Source organism: Gossypium hirsutum, chromosome D09, assembly GCF_007990345.1.
Source record: "Gossypium hirsutum isolate 1008001.06 chromosome D09, Gossypium_hirsutum_v2.1, whole genome shotgun sequence".
Classification (NCBI taxonomy): domain Eukaryota; kingdom Viridiplantae; phylum Streptophyta; class Magnoliopsida; order Malvales; family Malvaceae; genus Gossypium; species Gossypium hirsutum.
The window spans coordinates 12387179-12407558 of NC_053445.1; the positions used below are offsets into that span (position 1 = coordinate 12387179).

Below are 20380 nucleotides of genomic sequence, written 5' to 3' on the forward strand. Positions count from 1 at the left end.
AACTATGTATATAGGACAGTGCGAATTAATACGTAAATTTAACATGATATAAATTTGACTCTTGACCTTTAATATCAGACACATTAGTTCACAAGATTACAAAAAAAATAAATTCAAGATTGTTAAGTACATTGATCCATCGAAATAAGTACAAAAAATATACATTTATGCTCGAAGAACACAAGTAATTAGAAATATCAAAATTTAGTCAATTCTCATCTATAAATCGTATCACTTAGGTCACATAAGTCTTCCGGCTTGTAACATTTTGCAACTTAGGTTGGTTCAGAATCAAGAAATTGGCGCATAAAACGGTTAAAGCCCAAAAATAGTTGGCACATTATATTGACCCCAATACTTCCCCAATTAGGCCCTTTAGCTCACCACCTTATATCTTCTTCTCTCACCTACCTATTATCTTCAATTCCTAAGGTATAGTAAAGTATTAGTGAATATAATCATCCTAGCAAGACTAATGTGCAAGAATGAGGAATTTAACTTTTCTTTTTCTTTTCTTTTTCACTCATTTTTCTTTTCCATTTTCTCGAGTTTTTCTCACTCGACTATTTTAGCCTTTTTGAACTTTTTGTTTTGATCAATTCTCAAAATTTCTATTTAAGCACAAGTTTGTAAGACTCTTATACTCACCATAATATACTATCCCTTAGGTTCAATCTTATTTTTCTTTTATTTTGGAAACCACCATGTCGTATCTACCTAACCCTCAATATCAATGGCCCAGTGTCTAAGTTTATGCAACAAACAATCAAATCGGATTAATAGATTATATTTTCAAGCTTAGGGCTTCCACTGTGGCTCATCAAGAAATAAGGATTTAGGCTAAAAAATTAAGGTACTAGGGATTTTACATTAAGGTTGGCTTTTTGGCTCAAAAATGTCTACCAAATAATGTCTTAGATCATCCCTAAGCATCTCAATTCATGGATTGCAATTAACTAAATATTAACATGTTAACACATGTTATTCAAACAAACATATATGGTTTTCATGTACCTATTAGTCACTTTGTGCACTTAGCACACTATCACCTATTCAAAATGTAAAAAAATGAACTAAATAGTGTAATATTGAACAACCTCAAATCAATTGCTATCGAATTACATTTACAATTCAAGCACACAATCATATTTACATGTTATTGACCAATCTCTTGTATTGCTACAACCTCGCGCACAAACAAACACACATAAAAATGAAAAAAAAAATAACCGAAAAACAACTAATAAAACCATAAAATTTTGAAAATATTTCTATGTTAAACCCCCCACACACTTTATTTGGCATGTTGTCCCTAATGTGCGTCCCAAAGATAGGAGAAGAAACTAAACATTTTTTGTATTGAGGTCCTCAGATGTGGTCAGGTAATCCTCCTTGTGTCGATTTAGTTCCAAGATGCAATGTCGCATATCGTAAGGGGTTGCTACATAGAAATTAAATAAAAAAAACTAAAGCAAAAATAAATAACAAAGTCTAACTAAAAATAAAAACATCCAAAAATTAAAATTTACAAGTCCTAAAAATTAAAATAAAATTAAAAGTTCAGAAGTTTTTAACCAGAATCGACATCCAACTAACTTTCCTCAATCATTGGGTCCTTCCCTCAACCCGTGTCTAGTATGGCAGCCTTTGCACCCGCAAAACTAGTGGGGCTCATGCGACTCAGGATGCGAATCTTAGCTCCTCTTATTGATGGCTGCTTTGTTCAAAGCATCTCGTCGAGATCATTGACAAGGGTCGACTCTTCTTCTTCCTCCTCGTCATCGCTTTCTTCCTCTTTCTCCCATTTCTGACCAGCTTATGGTATAGGTGGGTACCGATTTGGTGGTGGCTCAGAGGTGGGAATCCCGAATCATTGGACGTAGTACTTACCCAACAATGTCACCCACTGCATCCATCTAATGACCTACACCATGTCGGCCATATCGCTGGTCTATTGCCTCCCTTAGCCCTTTTTCTTCGTCTTCCTTTTGGGGGATAGTAGGAAATCCATCTTTTTCTTCCATTGCTCGTTCAAATCTTGGATGTGCTTACGATTTAGCTCGATGTACTAGGCATACATGGAGTTCCTAAGGATGCTTTTATTGGGCTTAATGAACTGCTCAATTGTGGACATCGGGACCTTAACCTTCTTGCATAAGGCAGTCACTATGTTTGGGAAAAAGATCCCGAACTTCTTACCACTAATGAAAGTGAACATCGTTTGTAGATCCACTTGTCGATGCACAATTGTCTATGCTACAAAATACAGTATAACAAAATAGCTCGAAAGGAGTTAACATTAGATAAATTAAGGCTGGAAAACTCCAAGTTTTGGCGAACTCTAGGGTTTGGCAGCCTCTTTTGTTAAGTATCTGTCAACTTAGATGTTTTAGGTGAACTTGCTAGTTCGTAGCTGGATAAGTTTGATTTTGTGGTTAGTATATTGAAATTGGTTGGAAATATTGAAATTGTTTGAAATTGTGTTCGGAAATTTGCAGGGGGTTTTATGTAAAAATAAGCAGAAATGCTGCCGGAATTTTTATAAAAAAAAATTAGTGACAATATATCACCATTAGCACAATTATCAGTGTTTGAATTCTATTAATACCTCATATTCTGTTTCGGCAAGGAACACGGGTAAGGGGTGTTACAACTTTAGATAGGTAGAAATCCTATGCTAACTTGAGACGTCGAGATATCGAGTATCTAGTTAGTGATAAGGTGTTTTTCAAGGTTTCACCTTGGAAAAAGTTTTTGATGTTCGTTGAGGAGATTGAGGTTCGATCAGACCTTTCGTATGAGGAGGAACCAACTGCGATCCTAGACCATGAGGTCAAGGTGCTATGTAATAAGACAGTTCCATTGGTGAAGTTTTCTGGCGCAACCACAAGACTAAGGAAGTCACTTGGGAGTCAAAATATATCATGAACCGTCAGTATCAGTACCTATTTGATTTAGGTAAATTTCGAGGACGAAATTTCTTTTAAGAGGGGGAGAGTTGTAAGGCCCCGAAAATAGGTCTAGTAGTTTCGGGTAAGTTTATTAGGTTCCGACTAAAAATTGAGAATTAATTGGGTCAATTAGTGATTTATATTCTTAATTAGTTAGCTTAATTTCATCTAAAAATCAATAAATAATATTTTGGAAAATAAAAATATTTTTAGAAAAATTAATTTTATGGTTTTAAATAATTTTTGGGAAAAAATAAATATTTTGGGTTAAATTGGAATTTAAAAATAATTTAAAATGGGAGTTTAATTGGGTGATTTAAAATATTAATTAAATGGGACTAATTTGAAAAATAAGGGAAATATATATGATGTTTTATAGCAAAATAAACCATATTTTCAGAATTTTGGAGGAAAAGGAACAAATTGTAAAACAAGGGAAAAGGGGGAATGGCCTAATGGCAAATTCCCCAATTTTTGAAAATCCGGTGGGGGTTTTCATTTTTAAAAACTCTGCAACTACCTCACTTTTCACTCATTTTTCACCCAAATTAAGAGTTGTTCCTCTCATTTTTTTTGCTTGTTTTCATAAACCAAATATCAGAGAATAGATGTAAACATTTTCTCTCCCAAAATTCTCTCTAAAATCTCTCGAAATAATTTTCAAAGTTGGGCGAAAAGTCATCTGAATTTCTTCAAGCATTTTGATTCAAATTTTCAAATCAATGATTTGAGTTCAATTGAAGGTAATCCTCATATCTAAACTTGTTCTTAAGTTGGTTTCAATCATTATTTGTTAATTAAAGTGATTATAATGGATTTTCAACTTTAATTTCTTCTTCCTTGAACTTAAGGATTAACAATGGTGGATCTTTAAGTTTGACTGGGAATCCAAATATTAATGGATGTTTAAGCTCAAAATAGGTTTAATAAGAGGTTTTTAATCTTAAACCAAAAGATCAAACACGTTTTATGGATCAATTTTGAGAAATTCAAATTTGATCAAGAACATGGATGATTCCCGAAAAATTATTAAACGGATTAAATGATGAAACTAACACTTAGAATACATGTTATTAGACTAGGAATGAAGATTAGAAATGGTTTGAGGAGATAAAAAAGGAGTTTAGTTAAGGAATTCCATATTTCGGCTTAGTTGTGCAACATAGATAAGGTAGTTTAGAGTAATGATTTAGATTCGTATACTTTATTAAATTTCGTAAATCTTGTTGCTATTGTTAGTTTCTAATGCATACTTTGTCTCTGTTAAAGCTCCACATCAAGAGGAGGAACATGCAAATCAGAATTGAAGCTCAAACTTGCTTGTTTGAACACATTTTTGCTTAAAGAGCTAAGTGTGGAGGTGAGTGATATTAAGGGAAATTTGGTAAATTGGTCTGATTATGTGTTAAATTAAAGGTTTAATTTGGTGTTATTAATGACTTAATTGTATATTGGATGGTCAGATTTACAAAAATAAGTTTTATTTTATAAAAGAGCAAAATGGCAATTGGTTTGGTAAGTTGTGTATTATACTTTTAGCATGATTAAATTATATGAAATAAATTGATATTTGGAGCATGAATTGCAGATTTATTGAACATTTGATAAAGGTGTTCTAATTGGTATATGAATATTGGGGAAATGATATTTGTTATGCTTAATTTTATTGATGTTAAAATTGATTAACAACATACTTTTACTTGCATTTTAACATTCTAAATTAAGTGATTAAATAGCAGATTTTATGCCTTGTATGTATGACTATATTGGTAACATTGCATGGTGGATCCATTGGATATAGTTGACATGCCATAGAATTTGTGAGTACTCACCATTATTTGTGATATTGTGAGCATATGGCTCTTGATGGACTAATTTGATTAGAGTAGATAAGGGAGTATTGAGCTTGAGTCTCCACTCATTAGGTTATTTGAGGTGCTATAAGGGAGAGTGTGGCTTCGGCCCACTCAATTCAAAGGATTGTATTTGATTTGTGGGAGTTCGGAGATCCATTTATCCAATTTATGATCATATGTTTACTTATTGCCATGGATGTATTATGCCAATATAATTGAATGTTTATGTGTTTAAAAGATTATTTTTACATGCCATGACAAAATTTATTCTTAATTCTTGAAATAGCATGTGATGTTATGGTAAAAACTTAACATGTTGTGACTGAAAATTTAATGCTTAATTGCTTTGATTTATGCTTGATTGGGTGCAAATTACTTGATTTTTTTACTATTATTCACTCAGCTTTTTAAGCTCACACCCTCACATTTCATGCAGAGAATTTTTGAGCGTAAGGAGTCGAGAAGCGATCTCAAGGGCGATCCAAGAATAATGCTCGTCAGTGACTTAATAAATTTACTTTAGAGACTATATAAGGGCATTGTGATGCTTTTGGGACTAGTGGTTTTTTTTTTTACTTGTAATGGACATTGGACATTAAATTTTGGACTTTAATTTTGGTGATTTTATAATTGCTTTAATACATGATTTTATGTCTAATTTATGTTTGATTTATGGTATGTTGATGAGTGTTCGTACAGTGGTTGATAACACGGTGTATGAAGCATTTATTTTATACTAACAATGTTTAATTGAAGCTTACCATGGAGTGGATTGCTTGCAACTAAGGTATGTAGCTTGTGTGAATTAATTTGTGTTTACTAAGCGTGTCATTGGGTGTTATATTTTGATTAATTGTTGCATATTTGTTGTAAATAAATTAAACTTGAGATGTGTGGATGTTTATGGTAATTAATTAAAGGTATTTCAAGTTTAATGGGTAAGTAAAATATGTAAAATTGGATAATTAAAACGAATTTTTGACAAAATAGGTGCAGTGGTCTGCACAAAGAGGGTGTGGAAATTCCACATGGGTGTGTGCGATCGGCCTAAAAGTTTTTCACAATTTAAACATGGGTTTTTAAACGACACACAGGCTGGGGACACGACCATGTGGGTTTTTTGAGGTTTGATTTTTGGTTTTTGTAATCAAGTATTATAATTTGCTTAATTTATAATTTAGTCCTAAAACTTGATTAGATTAATTGAAGCCTTTAATGATAGGGAAACTTGGTAATATTTTAGGATCAAACTTGTAACTGCTAATATTTGGTGGAAACACTCTTAATTTTTAATTTGAAAAATGTACTAAAATTTTGTAAAAGTTACGATTTAGTCCCTAATAATAAAACTTGAATTAGACATAGTAAATGAACTCGAATTAAGCTGAATTTTTTAGGCTTGCATAATTTGACTAAAAGAAGGTCGGTAAATATTTAGAAATAGAATCGAGATAGTTTAATCTTAGGTGGTAAAATTACCAAAATACCTTTAGGTTTAAATACTTAGAAAAAGTTTAAAAACGGTTCACAAATTGCTTCCGCATTAATAAATGATAGTTAATTAGTCACAAATAAGGTGTTATAAGGTTGGAGTGTGCATAGGGTGGTCATTAGCTGGAGATTCACTTTGGTGGCTGATGTAACGCTTTGAATTTGGGCTTGTCTGTCTCGGTCGGTTTTGGGGTGTTACATCCATACCTTTACCTTTGGTGGCCAGGAATTCCTTCCAAGTGCCTTTTTTTACTACAAATGAAGCATTTAGAATTAGATAAGTCTTTAGGCTTTCTGGTTCCCATCCTTTCCACTTTTGGTTGCCTAGAGACATTAGTTTTGTCTTTCTTAGCATGCTTTTCTTTCCCTTTTGAGGAAGAAGCGACAACTATTTTTGCTACCTCTCTTTAGATCAGTTTATCGTCATTAAATATCAACTCATAATATTGTAATTCCTTCATGAGTTGTGTAAGTGTCTGGTTATTGTTCCCAAGGTTATATGCACCTACAAAGTCCTTGGACAAGCTCTGGAACACAATCTCAATCAATGTGTTCTAGTCCAAATTGGCCTAATTATCTACCGCCTCACAAAGTAGCCCATAAGAGTGGTCAGATGGTCTTTGACCAGAGTGTCGAGTTTTTGTTGATCATTCATCAATCTAGTTATAGCAGACTGTGAAGCCAAGGCTTGAATTTCAATGATTTAGTTATAATTAATTAAATAATAATTTGAAAACCTTAAATTAATTCTCAAGTCATTTCCATTCATTTTTGTTCATTTCTTTCCATTTGGTTCTACATGCAATTCATTTAGTCATGAAGCCATTACACTATAGTATCGTGACTGAGCTCTCCCTAATTTTGTACCATTATGAAAGCTACTTAATAAGTGCTTGTTTAATGGCCTTGTCATAAGTTTGTTCCCTCATAAAATATCCTTAATCTCATTGGGATAAATTTGTTCTCCTAATATTATCCTATTGTATTTCATGGTAATCATTACATCTTCCTCCATGAAAAGTCAATTACTATCAAATAGGAATCAAGTCATTTATCATAAAGACAAATGACATGTGGCCACATTTACTTTTCATCTATCATGTAATACCGATGAGAGGATATCATTTACCTTTTAGTTGGGCTATGAATTCCACTATTGGGAACGATGTTAAATACTGCAGGAGTCGTATACCCAACATACCAACTTTCGATTCCTTATCTATTTGAACTCAAGCTTTTACTTACATAAAAGTTTATGAGTCATACATACATAGTCCATCATTCACTCAAGATTAAGGAATGTCCCACTATGAATGTCACAAGTGAATAAATCCATAAACGAATCTACGATCTCTTCTACTTGGGTCTTGTTCGATGTATTGTCAATCCAGTCAGTCACACCTATGTCTTTACCTTCTAGAAGTCATCCGTTTCAATGCTCAAGACAAAACATCTCCCTAATTGGACTTGATAGATGACATATTAATCTTTCAATTGATTTACACATTTCCGATTAGACTAACGACACGTTTAGATTATCTATTAATACAAGTTATATATTTGTATTACGATCCAACCATGTAATATCGCTTAGTATTAGTTAAAGATTAAATAATCAATAAACCAATATTTACTTCCATTTTTCTTACCATACAAAAACCATTGAAGGAAATATAAAAAAAATAATGTAAATAATGGATATTTTATTAAACCAATTTTTTCAAAAAAAATACAAGTAAACAAAACAAATACTGTGCACTAGATCCAACAAAATGTTGAAACCCTAACCTAATAGACGAACTGAAAGGTGATGGCTAGGAGGACTACACCTTATTGACCAATGGAATAACCTTAATTACAAATATTGGCTTCATTTGGTGGCCTATACACAACACTCTTGTAGGTGTTGTCAAATCCGTAGTAGCATTGATCGAAGAGATAACCTATTTTGCCACACAAATAACATTAAGGCCTGTACTTAAAAGACTTGCCACTCCCCATCCTCTGTTGGGCCTAGATCAAAATCTTGATAGAGACTTATAGAGAGGAGTTGAGACTTCAATAGTCTATTGTTGCACAATGATGTTAACAAAAGCATTAACCTCCAACATCATATTTTGCTGCCTAGCTTCTACATCAAGCAACACCATGGTGGCACTTTGAACTCCATAAGGGACTAAATTAGTTGAGAAAATCGTAATAACATATTCATACTCTAGACGAAGGCCATTAAGAATGGCAGTAAATGTTCATGCTTACTGATGACTTCACCACAACTAGCTAAATTGTTACAGAAGGCCTTGATCTTCATTGAAAAATTTCATAGACAAATCACCTTTGTGTTAGGAGTGCAAATCACATCTATAAAACATCAATTTGGACATGGTCTTGCTTCCATAAATACTACTTAATGTGTTCCAGATCTGAACAATAGAATCAAGACCAATCAAATGAGGAAGAACACATGGACTCACAAAGGATAAAAGCTAAGACATATGGGTATTGTATCTTCAAGAATCTTTGATAAACTAAGGGGAGTGGAATTGTGGTGCCATTAATAAACTTTTGCAACTTGTGAGTCTTTAGAGCAGGCAACACCTATTGATGCTAAAGTAGGTAGTTGATGTCCTCAAGCATTATATTAATCTTCTTTGTGTAAAACAATCAACTATTAGAGAAACCATCAGAGGAAGAAAGAGCCTTCAACGCTAGTGAGTCATTCCCAGGGAGATTAACACCAGAACCACGTGATGGACTTGTAGAGTTAGCCATAATGAACCAAAGAAATACCAAGAATATGATCATATAAGAAAATTCGTGTGGAAAAGAAGCTTTAGTACCATGTTAAAGATCAAGAACAAGCTAAGAAAAATTGTTTGGCAGCTGAGAAAATAAGAAACAAAAACACAAAATGAATATAAATGAATCACTGATTGAATTATTTATGACTGCAAATTTATACACCTTATATACAAGTGCACTCATTGTACTTGTCAATAACTTATACATAACAATATTTCAACTAACTACAACTGTTTTGACTAACTACTTAACAATATTGTAATAACTCTCAACTGCTACCAGCTTGTTGACTTGAAATGTTGAATGAAGCTTGGTTTAGTACACTAACACACCTAAACTTTTTTTTTCCGAATCGGGTACCTAAACTTTATTCATAACTAAAGTTGACCCTATTGTTGCAGTCCGTTAAAAAAAGCCAGAGCCAATTAAGAAGCATCACATCACCATGTCACTAAAATTGAACTAAATAAAAAAAAGTTATATTAGTATTAAATAAAAATAATTATATTAAAATTAAATAAAAAAAACCTCCTACGCCATCCCTCTCTTTCTCCCTCTCTCCCTCCTCTCACATCATGCCATTGAATCAACCTCAACTCACCTTTCGATGTCAAATTTGGTTTTAGTCTTAAGTTAACAAATCTCTCCCAAGGCCAAACTAATCGAAATGCTAACTAAAGGGAAAGCTTAAACACCTCATCTTTCTCCATTTTAGTTGAAGTAGTCATTGCATCTTTCTTGCAAACACAAGTCTCTATAAATAGTAACAAGTACAAGTGCTAAAGTCCTTTTAGCTAAATGAATTGCAATGGAGAATATGGAAATGAGGAGAGCGACAGGGTGGGGGTGAAAGAGGGAGAGGGAGAATAATTTTTTTATTTAATTTAATATAAATATAAATATAAATATTTTTATTTATTAATAGAATTTTTTTATTTAATTAGATTTTAATGGTGTGGTGATGTGGTGCTTCTTGATTGATTCTGATTTTTTTTAAATGAATGTAAATTGATTACGAAATAAATTTTGAGTACCCAATTCGACAAAAAAATGAATATTTTTTTAAATTAAAAAATATAAATATTTAACTCAAACGACGGACTACCTCTATTCAATTAAACCTTAATATTTATAGAAATTGGCTCGGGACTGAAATCTAGGTCCAAATCTGATCCAAAGCGGGCCGGGCTGATGAGCAAGCTGAATAACTCCCTCCAGGTGGAACTTAATCTAAAAGAGGGTAACTTTGTAACTGTACAGTAATGAGAAAAATACCTTGTTGATTCGCCTGTCCTCTACTTTTAGAAGCATATTTATTTATTTATTTTTCATTTGGATATCTCATTTCCTTAAATTTTGTTCGTCAATGGCGAATTCCCAGTTGCAGAAATACGGGACATTATCAAGGGAGCAATTGTCATATCTATTTGATCGATTCTCTCTTCTTATTGCCCAGCCAGGTATTTTCCATGTTTTCTTTCATTTCCTCTACTTTTTAATCGCCTTCGTTTCTCCTTTTTTTTCCATCCTCGTGAGTAGTAACATTTTCCTTATCTTGGCAGATTTTAAGAAGAGGATTCTAGACGCTGTGAATGACAAGCAGGTTGTTTTTTTTTTTAATTTGCTTTTAGTTTCTGTGGTTAGGAATTAAGGGCTTGAGAGCTTCAGCTGGATACATAAATTCACTTTTGAGGAGAATGCTTCGTTTATGATTGGTCTAATTATGTTTTCGATCCCTTTACTATGCCAAAATTTAGTATTCTATGCTTCTACTTTCATTTTACATAATTTGGTCTCTCTATTTTTTATAATACATGACTAGTATAGGTCGAAATTGATAATATTGTTCTAGTAATGACATGGATTATTTTCAAACTACTTCATCTTCCATGTAAATTTATTATTGATCAACATGGTCGACAAGATTTTCATGTGAGCTTGAATGTGTGATCGAATAATAATTATGCAAATGGCTTTGTATTTTAACAAAATTGTATTTTAACAAAATTCTTTTAGGCTTTGCTTGGTTGGGTGGGAAGAAAATTGGAAAGATGGAAATCGAAAGGGTGGAAAAGTAGAAAGATGGAAAATATAAATTTTCTTTCCATAAAGGTGCTTGGTAGGGAAGGTGGAAAAATTGAAAGAAAATTACATATTGTTTCTTTCTATTGCTTAGTAGAGTTTAAAAAATGAGATGAAAAAAAAAATGAAACTTTTGAAAAATGCATAGCTTTAAACTTAGGTACACTCCTCATTTTCTCTCCTCTTGTCATTCCAATTTGGAATGATTGGTTTTTATACATTAGGATGGAAAATGATCATTTCTCCTATTTTCTTTTTCCTCTCATTTTTCTTCCCTACCAAGCATACTCAAAATTTATTTTCTTTCCACTTGTCCATTCCCTCCTTCTCTACTTCCACTTTTTCTCCCAACCAAGCATACCTTTAGTTCGTTATGTTGGTTTAAATATGTTCCTTTTTTATTATGTAAACTGATTTTGATTATGCGTTAACAATATGCTTTTAGACTGTTGTCATTTGTCATTTAGTACTTCCGTTTGAGTTATAATTGTGGACATGAAAGTAAGACTTCAGAATTTAGATATGACCTTTGTAGTATCATAGGGAATGTTGATTATTTTTAAGTGTCTTAACCCCATTTAAAGATTTACAAATCCTTCTGTAGGAACCGGTTGCTGTTACCACGGCAGTTCAGGAAGAGATATTTTTGGAGATGGGTGTTGGTAAGTTTGTCTTTCTATATCATGAATTACGATTGGAATAATTTTAAACTTACATGATCCTACAATTGTAAAATGCAACCTATGTTTATCTTTTACATTTTATGTGAATAGATGCTAGGTGTTTGTGGTCATTGGTTTATTTCTTTAAAGGCACATTCAAACTTCATGTGACTATTGGTCATCCCGTCATCGTCGAGCATGTTTCGTAATCCTATAGTCCAACAATTAAATATTTATTTTGTAATGGAAAGTGGGTTTCAGGGTATGGTAAAGCAATATTACCTCATTTTTATAAGTACTTGAAGGGAATTCCCTCACTATTTTCATTTGAGAATGTAACATGGTTTTGTTGCAAAGCTGTATTCTGTCTACAAGAGCTGAATCCAGGAACTAGTAAAATGATTGATATAGTTTTTATTGGAGCTTTTGACAGTGTTTTACTTGATTTCATTTCTCTGCTACAGATCCAAGTTTCGGTCTTGCATGCCTGGGGAAAGTAAATATGACTTACGAGAATGATCAAGATTTGATGATTCGTTATTATAGATTTGTTGCCAAGTAATCTCTCTCTCTTTCTTGATGCGTGTCTGTGGATGTGCCTGTTATGACTTGGTTTCAATTGCTCTTAATAAAAACATTGCATGAACTGTTGTAAATGCTTGAATAGTCCATAATCATTCTTCTTGTATCTGCAAGTGAGACAAAACTCAGATGTTACATTTACTACTTCAGATATTTGAAGAACTTTGTGGACTCTTTCAGCCTTTGCTCACACATAGTCTCTTGTCTGTCCGTCAGGGATTTGCATGGAACGCGTAATTATTGTAATATATAAGACATCTCATACTAGGTTGATTTGTATATGTTTTAGTATGGTTTGGTCTAACAGTACTTTGGTTTAGGTTAAGCAAAGGAAATAGAAAAAAAGAATTTTGTCACGACCTTGTGCTTGGACTGATAGATCAGCTCATCAAAGTGACACTAAAACCTTAGGACTCGTTAGAGAGAGACCCAAATCTCCTTAGGGTTTTTTATAAAAACTTATTATTTTATTATTTAATAATAAATACCAATCTCATTACATAAAAAGGAAAATAAATCAACTGAAACAAAAACATAATCAAGAAATCTAAGAAATAAAAGCGTAATCTTAGCAAATCTAAGCCTTAATTAAAGAACCAAGTTAATGGCCTTTCCTAACATGGATTTGGCCAATAAAAAAAATTATATTTTGTAATATTTGTACCACTTACAATTTTCTTTTGTCAAAGAAGTGTGTGCTGCGGATGTATGGGATTTGGTATCTAGACTCGCTAATGTTTATCCTGTGAAACAACAGTGAGGAGTTAGCCTGTGATGAAGCTGAGCTTGGACCTGAGGGATTTGCTGAAAAGCTTCATAGTCAACAAAAACTTCATGAGCAGGTAGTACTATTCCTGATTTTTCCAAGTTTGAAACTTTACTGTGCTCAAGTCCCTAAGTGAACAATTTTGTAGCAACTGGGGATGCTAAATTACATGCGCAAATTTCACTTCGATGACCAATCTGCAATTCTTGAGAAGGTAGGTGCTTAGGTTCTTCTTTGGCCTATATTGTGCAGAGACTTGGACCGCTAAGCATATGGATTACTTGTTCTGTGAAATTAACCAAAATCGGATTAGTATTTTGATTCAAAACATTTTTTATAGCAAGAAAATGGGCGATCATTTGTGACTTGTTTCAATTCAGTTACACCATCAGATGGAAGATGCTAATTTTGAGAGTGAGGCATCAATTTTGTCTGCTGAGCAGATACAAGAGATTGTTCGAAGGAGGGTGTCTCCTTTATTTAGGCCAAGGTGAGTCTATTCTTGATTTACTTTTCTGCATCATTCAGTCTTAGCATGTTACATACTATATGAAATGATGGTGTTTGTATATGTGTATATGTGTGTATTAACCAAGTCTTTGTTTCTCTTTTCTCAGTTGATGTGTTAGTCAATTGAGTTTGACAGAATGATGAACTAAGAGCCAAAAGTTGCAAGTCTTCCTACTACCATGATATATGAATCTTCAACTACAGTGCACTGCCATTGCTGGAAAGTTCTGTTTAACATAATATACGTGAGTCTAGCTGTTGTTGTTCCAAGAAAAATCGTACACAGATGCCTTTACCGTCTTGTTCAGCGCTCAGACATCTGAGTTTTATGGTTGTATTAGTTAACACTTATCTTCCATTGAATTTTAACAAAAACTGATTGTGGAACTGAGTTATGAATTTTTTTTAAATTTTATTTATATTAATCATGAAAGAAGTTTAAATCTATCAAAAGAGTCTCTTTAGAAGTATTGCCTGCCTGGTGCAAGAGATAATTGTATAATTAAATAAAGGATCCTTCTACCCTTTTGATTCAAGTGGAGATGGCCGAGTTGGTCTAAGGCGCCAGATTAAGGTTCTGGTCCGAAAGGGCGTGGGTTCAAATGCCACTCGCCACATTTTATTTCCTTTTTCCAAAACATGGTCAAATGACCAAATTTATCCCTCTATTTTATAAAAATTGAGAAGTTGACATTTTTATTTTTGTTTTTGTAAAATTGAATGCTCTGATTATACAATTTATCCCTCTACTTAGGCCCACAACTATCGTTTTATTTTTAAAACAAGGTCCAATTCCAAAACTTATCCCTCTTTTATGAAAATTGTTTAGTTGATCCCTCTATTGTCTTTTTTACTAAATGCTCTAATTACAAAATTTATCCCTTTACTTAGGTCCAATTATAAATATTATCCCTCTACTTCATGAAAATTGAGAAGTTGATCCCTTTATTGTTTTGGTTTTACTAAATGTTCTAATTCCAAAATTTATCCCTCTACTTTATGAAAATTGAGAAGTTAATCCCTTTATTGTTTTTGTTTTACTGAATGTTCTAATTCCAAAATTTATCCCTCTACTTTATGAAAATTGAGAAGTTAGCCTCTTTATTGTTTTTTTTAAACTAAATGCTCAAGTTGTTATTTCTCCTTTTTCTTCCAAAACAATGTCTAACTACAAAATTGGTCCCTCTACTTTATGAAAATTGAAAAGTTAATACCTATATTGTTTTTTTACTAAAGCTCAAGTTGTTGTTTCTCCTTTTTTTTTCAAAACAATGTCTAACTACAAAATTGGTCCCTCTACTTTATGAAAATTGAAAAGTTAGTACCTATATTGTTTTTTTACGAAATGTTCAAGTTGTTATTTCTCTTCTTCTTTTTCAAAACAATGTCTAAGAACATAATCGATCCCTCTACTTTATGAAAATTGAGAAGTTAATACTTCTATTGTGTTTTTTTTTTACTAAATGTTCAAATTGGGGCGAAATCTAATATGACATTCATTTCTCTACTTTATGAAAAATAAAAAGTTAGCCTATTTAAATGTTCAAATTGTTGTCCAACCTTTTAGAAGTTGCATGCCAATTTTTTTTAAAAGGCAAAACCTTTTTGAAAACTAAATTCAAAATGATCAAATAAAGTACTAACCTTTTCAAATGTAAAAGTGATACATGTTTGTATTCAATTGTAACTATAAAAGTGACGTCAAAATATAAAATTATTGTTAGAGAAAATAGTTTAAAATATATTTACAGTAGCCGATTGAGTTTTATCTTGATTGGTATTGACATTGTTGTCAGTACAGGAGGATGTGGGTTTGAGTTAATTGAAGCGCATTATCCTCCTATTTAAGGGTTGAGGAGGGGCTATGTATAGTTTTAAGCATTGTATAAAAAAGAGCATATATGATAGGAATTTATAATGAGATTAATATTTAAAAAAATATGTTTACAATATAATAAAAAAATAAATTTATATTTGCATTAAACAATAAAATATAAATTAAAAATATATTTTTAAAATAATAATTATGAATTATTAAAACCATATCTACATTAAAGATAAATTGTTAAAATTATAATCATATTAAAATATTTTATATTAAATAATAATTAATAATTAATAATTAAAATGATATATTTAGGTTAAGAAAATTTATATATTTATTAGATTATTATATAAAAAATAAAATCTATACAACTATTATATAATAGTAAAATTTATAATATATTTACTTTTTATAATTCTTATATTTATATAATATAACTAGTTTTTTAGCTCGCACAATTTGCTCATATATTTTATAAAATTGTTATTACGTAAATAACAACATATTAGTTAAAGTTATTGATAAAACATATTTGAAGAATATAAGAAAATTAAAAAAATATACTTAAGTTAAAATTTGAAACATAAAATCGTTATAATATGTATATATAATTATTGGTTCAAAATCTTAAGGAATATATATATATATATATATAAAACTTATAGTTCTATTCTCGTACAATGTACAAGCTTATTACGTTCAATAATTAAAATATATTAAATTAATTCATATTATGTTTTAAAATTTAACGAATTTAATAAAATTATAGGTAATTAATTAAAATAAAGGAATTGAAAAATAAAATATTAAAAATATATGTGATTGGAAAATAATAAATCATTTATATTAATAATAAAAATATTTAAAAAAGTTTTACAAACTTTTTATTTTGTAGAAAATGTGGTTGATGTTATATGTATTATGACCCACATATTAGTACATACCTTTATAGAAAATTTTGACTATATACATTAGTTAATTTTTTTATCTCCGTGCAATACACGGATTGATTATATATATATATATATATATTAAAATATGTTATACTTAATTTTTAATTTTTTAATATATTTTTTTACAAATACAATAATTTAGAATTAAAGAAAAAATCTCTGATAAAAAGCTTATATTTTAAAAACAGTTACATATTTCATAAACACATGTATTTCCTTAATATAAACTGTAATGTATTAGCTTTTGTAACATCTATTTTAAAATATTCAACGCAATGTTTCATAAAAACATGTTGTAATGTTTTAACTTTTGCATTTCCCTAACATAAATTATGTTTCATCTTTGCAAAATATATTTCATCGTCTAACTCATCCATAAGTGAAACATATATCATAAGAAAGATTTGCTAGTTTAGTTTTCCAACACATTAGACAACACCTATCTACCTAGAAAATAATCAATTAAATGCCAAAGAATTGGACAATGAGTGGAGCCCTGACCGTTTCGGAATTTGCGACCGGAGCTAATCTGGTTATCTCGAACTTTGGGGTGGTTAGGGTTACGAAGAAAGTCAGACGTCGCCTTGATTTGCCGGTGGATATTGATGATCCAACGGTGGATGGGAATGGGTAGAAGGTGATGGAGGATAATGCACCAAAAATTTCATACAGAAACAAGTTAATGGGTTCACATAACTCAACGAATTCTTATCAAACGTTGGAGGATTTTGAAGTACAAGAAGACGATGTCAAAATAGAAGTAATTGATGGGATTCCATCGATTATTTTCTCCGACACAGTACATAAATTTATTGAAAGGGAAATGGCCAAGACAGTGGTTGTCAAACTCTTAGGGAGAAATATTACTTTCAATGCTTTACTGAACAGAAATACGGCCCTATGGAAATCTAGAAAGTCCTTTTGATTGATGGATTTGAAAAATTAGTACTACCTTGTGTGTTTTAACGATGAGGAGGACTACAATAATGTGTTGACAAAAAGTCGTTGGGTGATTTTCAGACAATACCTAACAGTGAGGCCTTATTCGCCAAACTTCTCGACGGTACAAGATGAGGTGGAATCTCAGGCCGTTTGGGTACGTTTACTTGGGCTACCAGAAGGGTATTATTCAAACTTTATACTAAAAGTGATCGGCCAAGCAATCGGTCCAATGATCAAAATAAATTATTGTAATACCTAATTTTAAGTCCGGGCCTAAACAAATAAATAAAAAATAATAAATCAAATAAAATTAGGTCCATGTCTAGATTATAACAAAATTTTCCCCAAACCCAATACTAAACCTAAAACCCAAATGGCCCAAATATTAACCCAAACTTAGCCCATAAAAAATACAAATCACAGAAACCCTAGGCAGTTAGTAGCAAACCAGCGCTGCAACAACCTCACCAACGTCGCAACACGTCACCCTGCACCACGCACATTCTTCCTGCAACAAACCACGAACCACGAACAACAAATAATAGCAGAAATTACGACAAAAATGAAAAAGAGTTTTCGAGAGTTTCTTTTTTCCATTATTTCGGCTATAAAAGCCAAATTAAATTTGTAAAAGGGGACGGAAAAGAAAAAAACACTGATTTGATATAAAAAAAGAGAATAAAAATAGTAGTTTATTAAAGGTGATTTTCTTCAACGATCTTCCCTTCCCTTCTGTTCTTGATTCGTTTTTTGTTTATTCATTGTATATAAAAAAAGAACAGTGAAAAGAGGAGAGTTTTACCTGGTGATCGAACCTTAGTTCTCTCCATCGCAATCAGAGGTGGGTGAGGATCGAAGGCCTTGGAATAGCTTGGCTGCGACGGCTAGGGTTGGGTTAAAGGAAAACCCTAGCAGAGAGTTTTAGATTGTTTTTTTTTATTTTTTTTGTTGCAGATATTTCTGTTTGCAAAAAAAAAAACTGGTTTAAATAATATAAGCAAAACGATGCCGTTTGGTGAGGGCAGGATCCGCCCGTCGACCCGACCCGCAAGCAGGGTTCGCGCGTTCTAGCCCTAAATGGGAAATTTGCACAGTTAGGCCTCCCTTTTTGCGACACTTTTTAATTAAACCCGTTGTTCCTCTTTTAATTTGGCCCAAATATTTTACCTTTATGGCATTTTAATCCATGTCGCTGCGCGGCGTTTTGGGGAGGCGGATTATTTTTAATTTGGCCCCCATGTAATTCGCGTGTTGCAATTTAATCCTCCATTTTGTTTTAATTTCATTTATTTCTTGTTGTCTTTCTTTATTGGCTAGTTAGTCCTTTTTGTAATTTGGTTTTTAAAAAAATTATTATTATTATTATTATTATTAGCGTAAGTACTATTTTTTATGACAATTTATTTAATTCTTTTTATATGTAATTTTATTCTACTATGTGTTATTATTCTAGTTTTTTTTATCAAGTATTATTATTTAATTTTATAATGTACTATTTTATTTTATTTTTTTAAATCTAATATAACACTTTTAATGATTTTTATCTTTCATAAATTCACCTTTTTTTTTTCCTTTGCTTTAAAGGGTTTATATGATAACATTCTTGTATAATATTATTTTATATATACTTAAGTGGGTTATATATATATATATATTCTTTATCTTGATTTCATATTATTATATTTAGTAACTATAAGTTTCCTTTTAGATATGTTTTTGTTTTTAATAAAAACCCATTTTATATATAATATGTACTTCAAGGCCCCATTTTATTATAAGTTTTTGTTCATTTAAACTTTTTATATGGCTATATATACGCATTATTATTTATATAAAGTTTTCAGGCATTATTTAGTTAGATCAATGTATATATGTATATTATCTTGTATGGATGATTTTAAATCTCCTTTTGTGAATATTTTTTTATTTAAAAATTTTTATAAATTCATGTGTGTTAATTTGTTTAGTGCTTTGATTGATTTTTAATACATTAGCTTTTGAATGTTAGCATAATATATGATGTGTGGCTATTGTTATATATATGTATACCTTAATTTGCTCTTTTGCATTTATATATTATTTTATATTCTTGATATGTATTAGTATGCCATGCATACAATTACGCTCTTATTTCTCATTATTGTATTGTGAGCCAAATTCCAATGTATGTGATCATTATTGATTTTCTTTTTTCTTTATGTCAAGCTAATCAATTAAATACGTTTTGAGTCAGCTTTATAATGCGTTTTGAAGTTTCGAGAAATCATACCCTAACTTACGGGGTCTCGGTTTTCTTGTTAATTCGAAATGTCCTTTTTATTTTCAAAAATATATGTTTTTAATAAAATTAAAATCAAGCTACATGTCGTCTTTGGAACTTTGAGGAATCGTACTCTAACTTAGAGGGTTTCGATTTTCTCGTTGAACTAAAACGGTTAAACATTTCTTATTTTTCAAAATGGCTGAATTTCAATAAAGTTTTTGAAGGTTAGCTTATTCTTGAGAATTCAAATGTTACATCTTAACTTACGGGGTGCGACATTTTGTTGCCTCGAGGCGAGAAAGCCTTTTACACTCATTCAAATTTATCCAAACGTTTTTTTCTTCTTTAAAATATATGGTATTAATAAAAGAGGAATCATTTTTTTTTAAAAATCTTGGATTTTCATCATTCGACTATAAGACATCTATTAATCAACTAGGTACCAATTTTGGGCGTTTCGAGGGTGCTAACCCTTCATCGTGCGTAACCGACTCCCGACCCTATTTTTTCAAACTTCGTAGACCAAAATTGTTATTTTAGTAAATCAAATATTTTAAGGTGTCCCGATCACACCTTCAAAAAAGGATGGGTGGCGATTCTAATTTTCGTTTTTTTAAGTCGACAACTAAATTTTTGCTTTCAAAAAAATGGTTTCGACAGCTTGGCGACTCCACTGGGGACATTAGAGAGTCGAG

The 20380-nt window shown here is 31.4% G+C and overlaps 1 protein-coding gene, 1 long non-coding RNA gene and 1 other non-coding gene across 5 annotated transcripts; 2 read left to right on the forward strand and 1 right to left on the reverse strand.

Annotated features, from left to right (window-relative positions):
* Positions 1-10337: 10337 nt before the first annotated feature.
* Positions 10338-14089, forward strand: LOC107892158 (uncharacterized). 3 transcript variants are annotated; one of them, XM_016817163.2, is made up of 8 exons: positions 10338-10560; positions 10663-10703; positions 11787-11844; positions 12309-12402; positions 13184-13268; positions 13341-13406; positions 13573-13682; positions 13810-14089. In XM_016817163.2, exons 1-8 carry the CDS (start codon positions 10467-10469, stop codon positions 13811-13813), a joined length of 552 nt encoding a protein of 183 aa, XP_016672652.1. In that variant the 5' UTR covers positions 10338-10466; the 3' UTR covers positions 13814-14089. The 3 variants fall into 3 exon arrangements, with proteins under 3 accessions (XP_016672652.1, XP_016672653.1, XP_040957745.1); XM_016817164.2 differs by lacking the exon at positions 13341-13406 and having other exon boundaries at positions 10340-10560; XM_041101811.1 differs by lacking the exon at positions 13810-14089 and having other exon boundaries at positions 10340-10560; positions 13573-13686.
* A 149-nt stretch (positions 14090-14238) lies between these two features.
* On the forward strand, positions 14239-14319 carry TRNAL-AAG (transfer RNA leucine (anticodon AAG)). The gene has a single exon. It is a non-coding gene; the product is annotated as a tRNA-Leu (tRNA).
* A 3385-nt stretch (positions 14320-17704) lies between these two features.
* On the reverse strand, positions 17705-18537 carry LOC121221179 (uncharacterized). The gene is made up of 2 exons (XR_005918683.1): positions 18225-18537; positions 17705-17930 (listed from the first exon to the last, which is right to left on the reverse strand). It is a non-coding gene; the product is annotated as an uncharacterized lncRNA (long non-coding RNA).
* Between the last annotated feature and the right edge of the window lie 1843 nt (positions 18538-20380).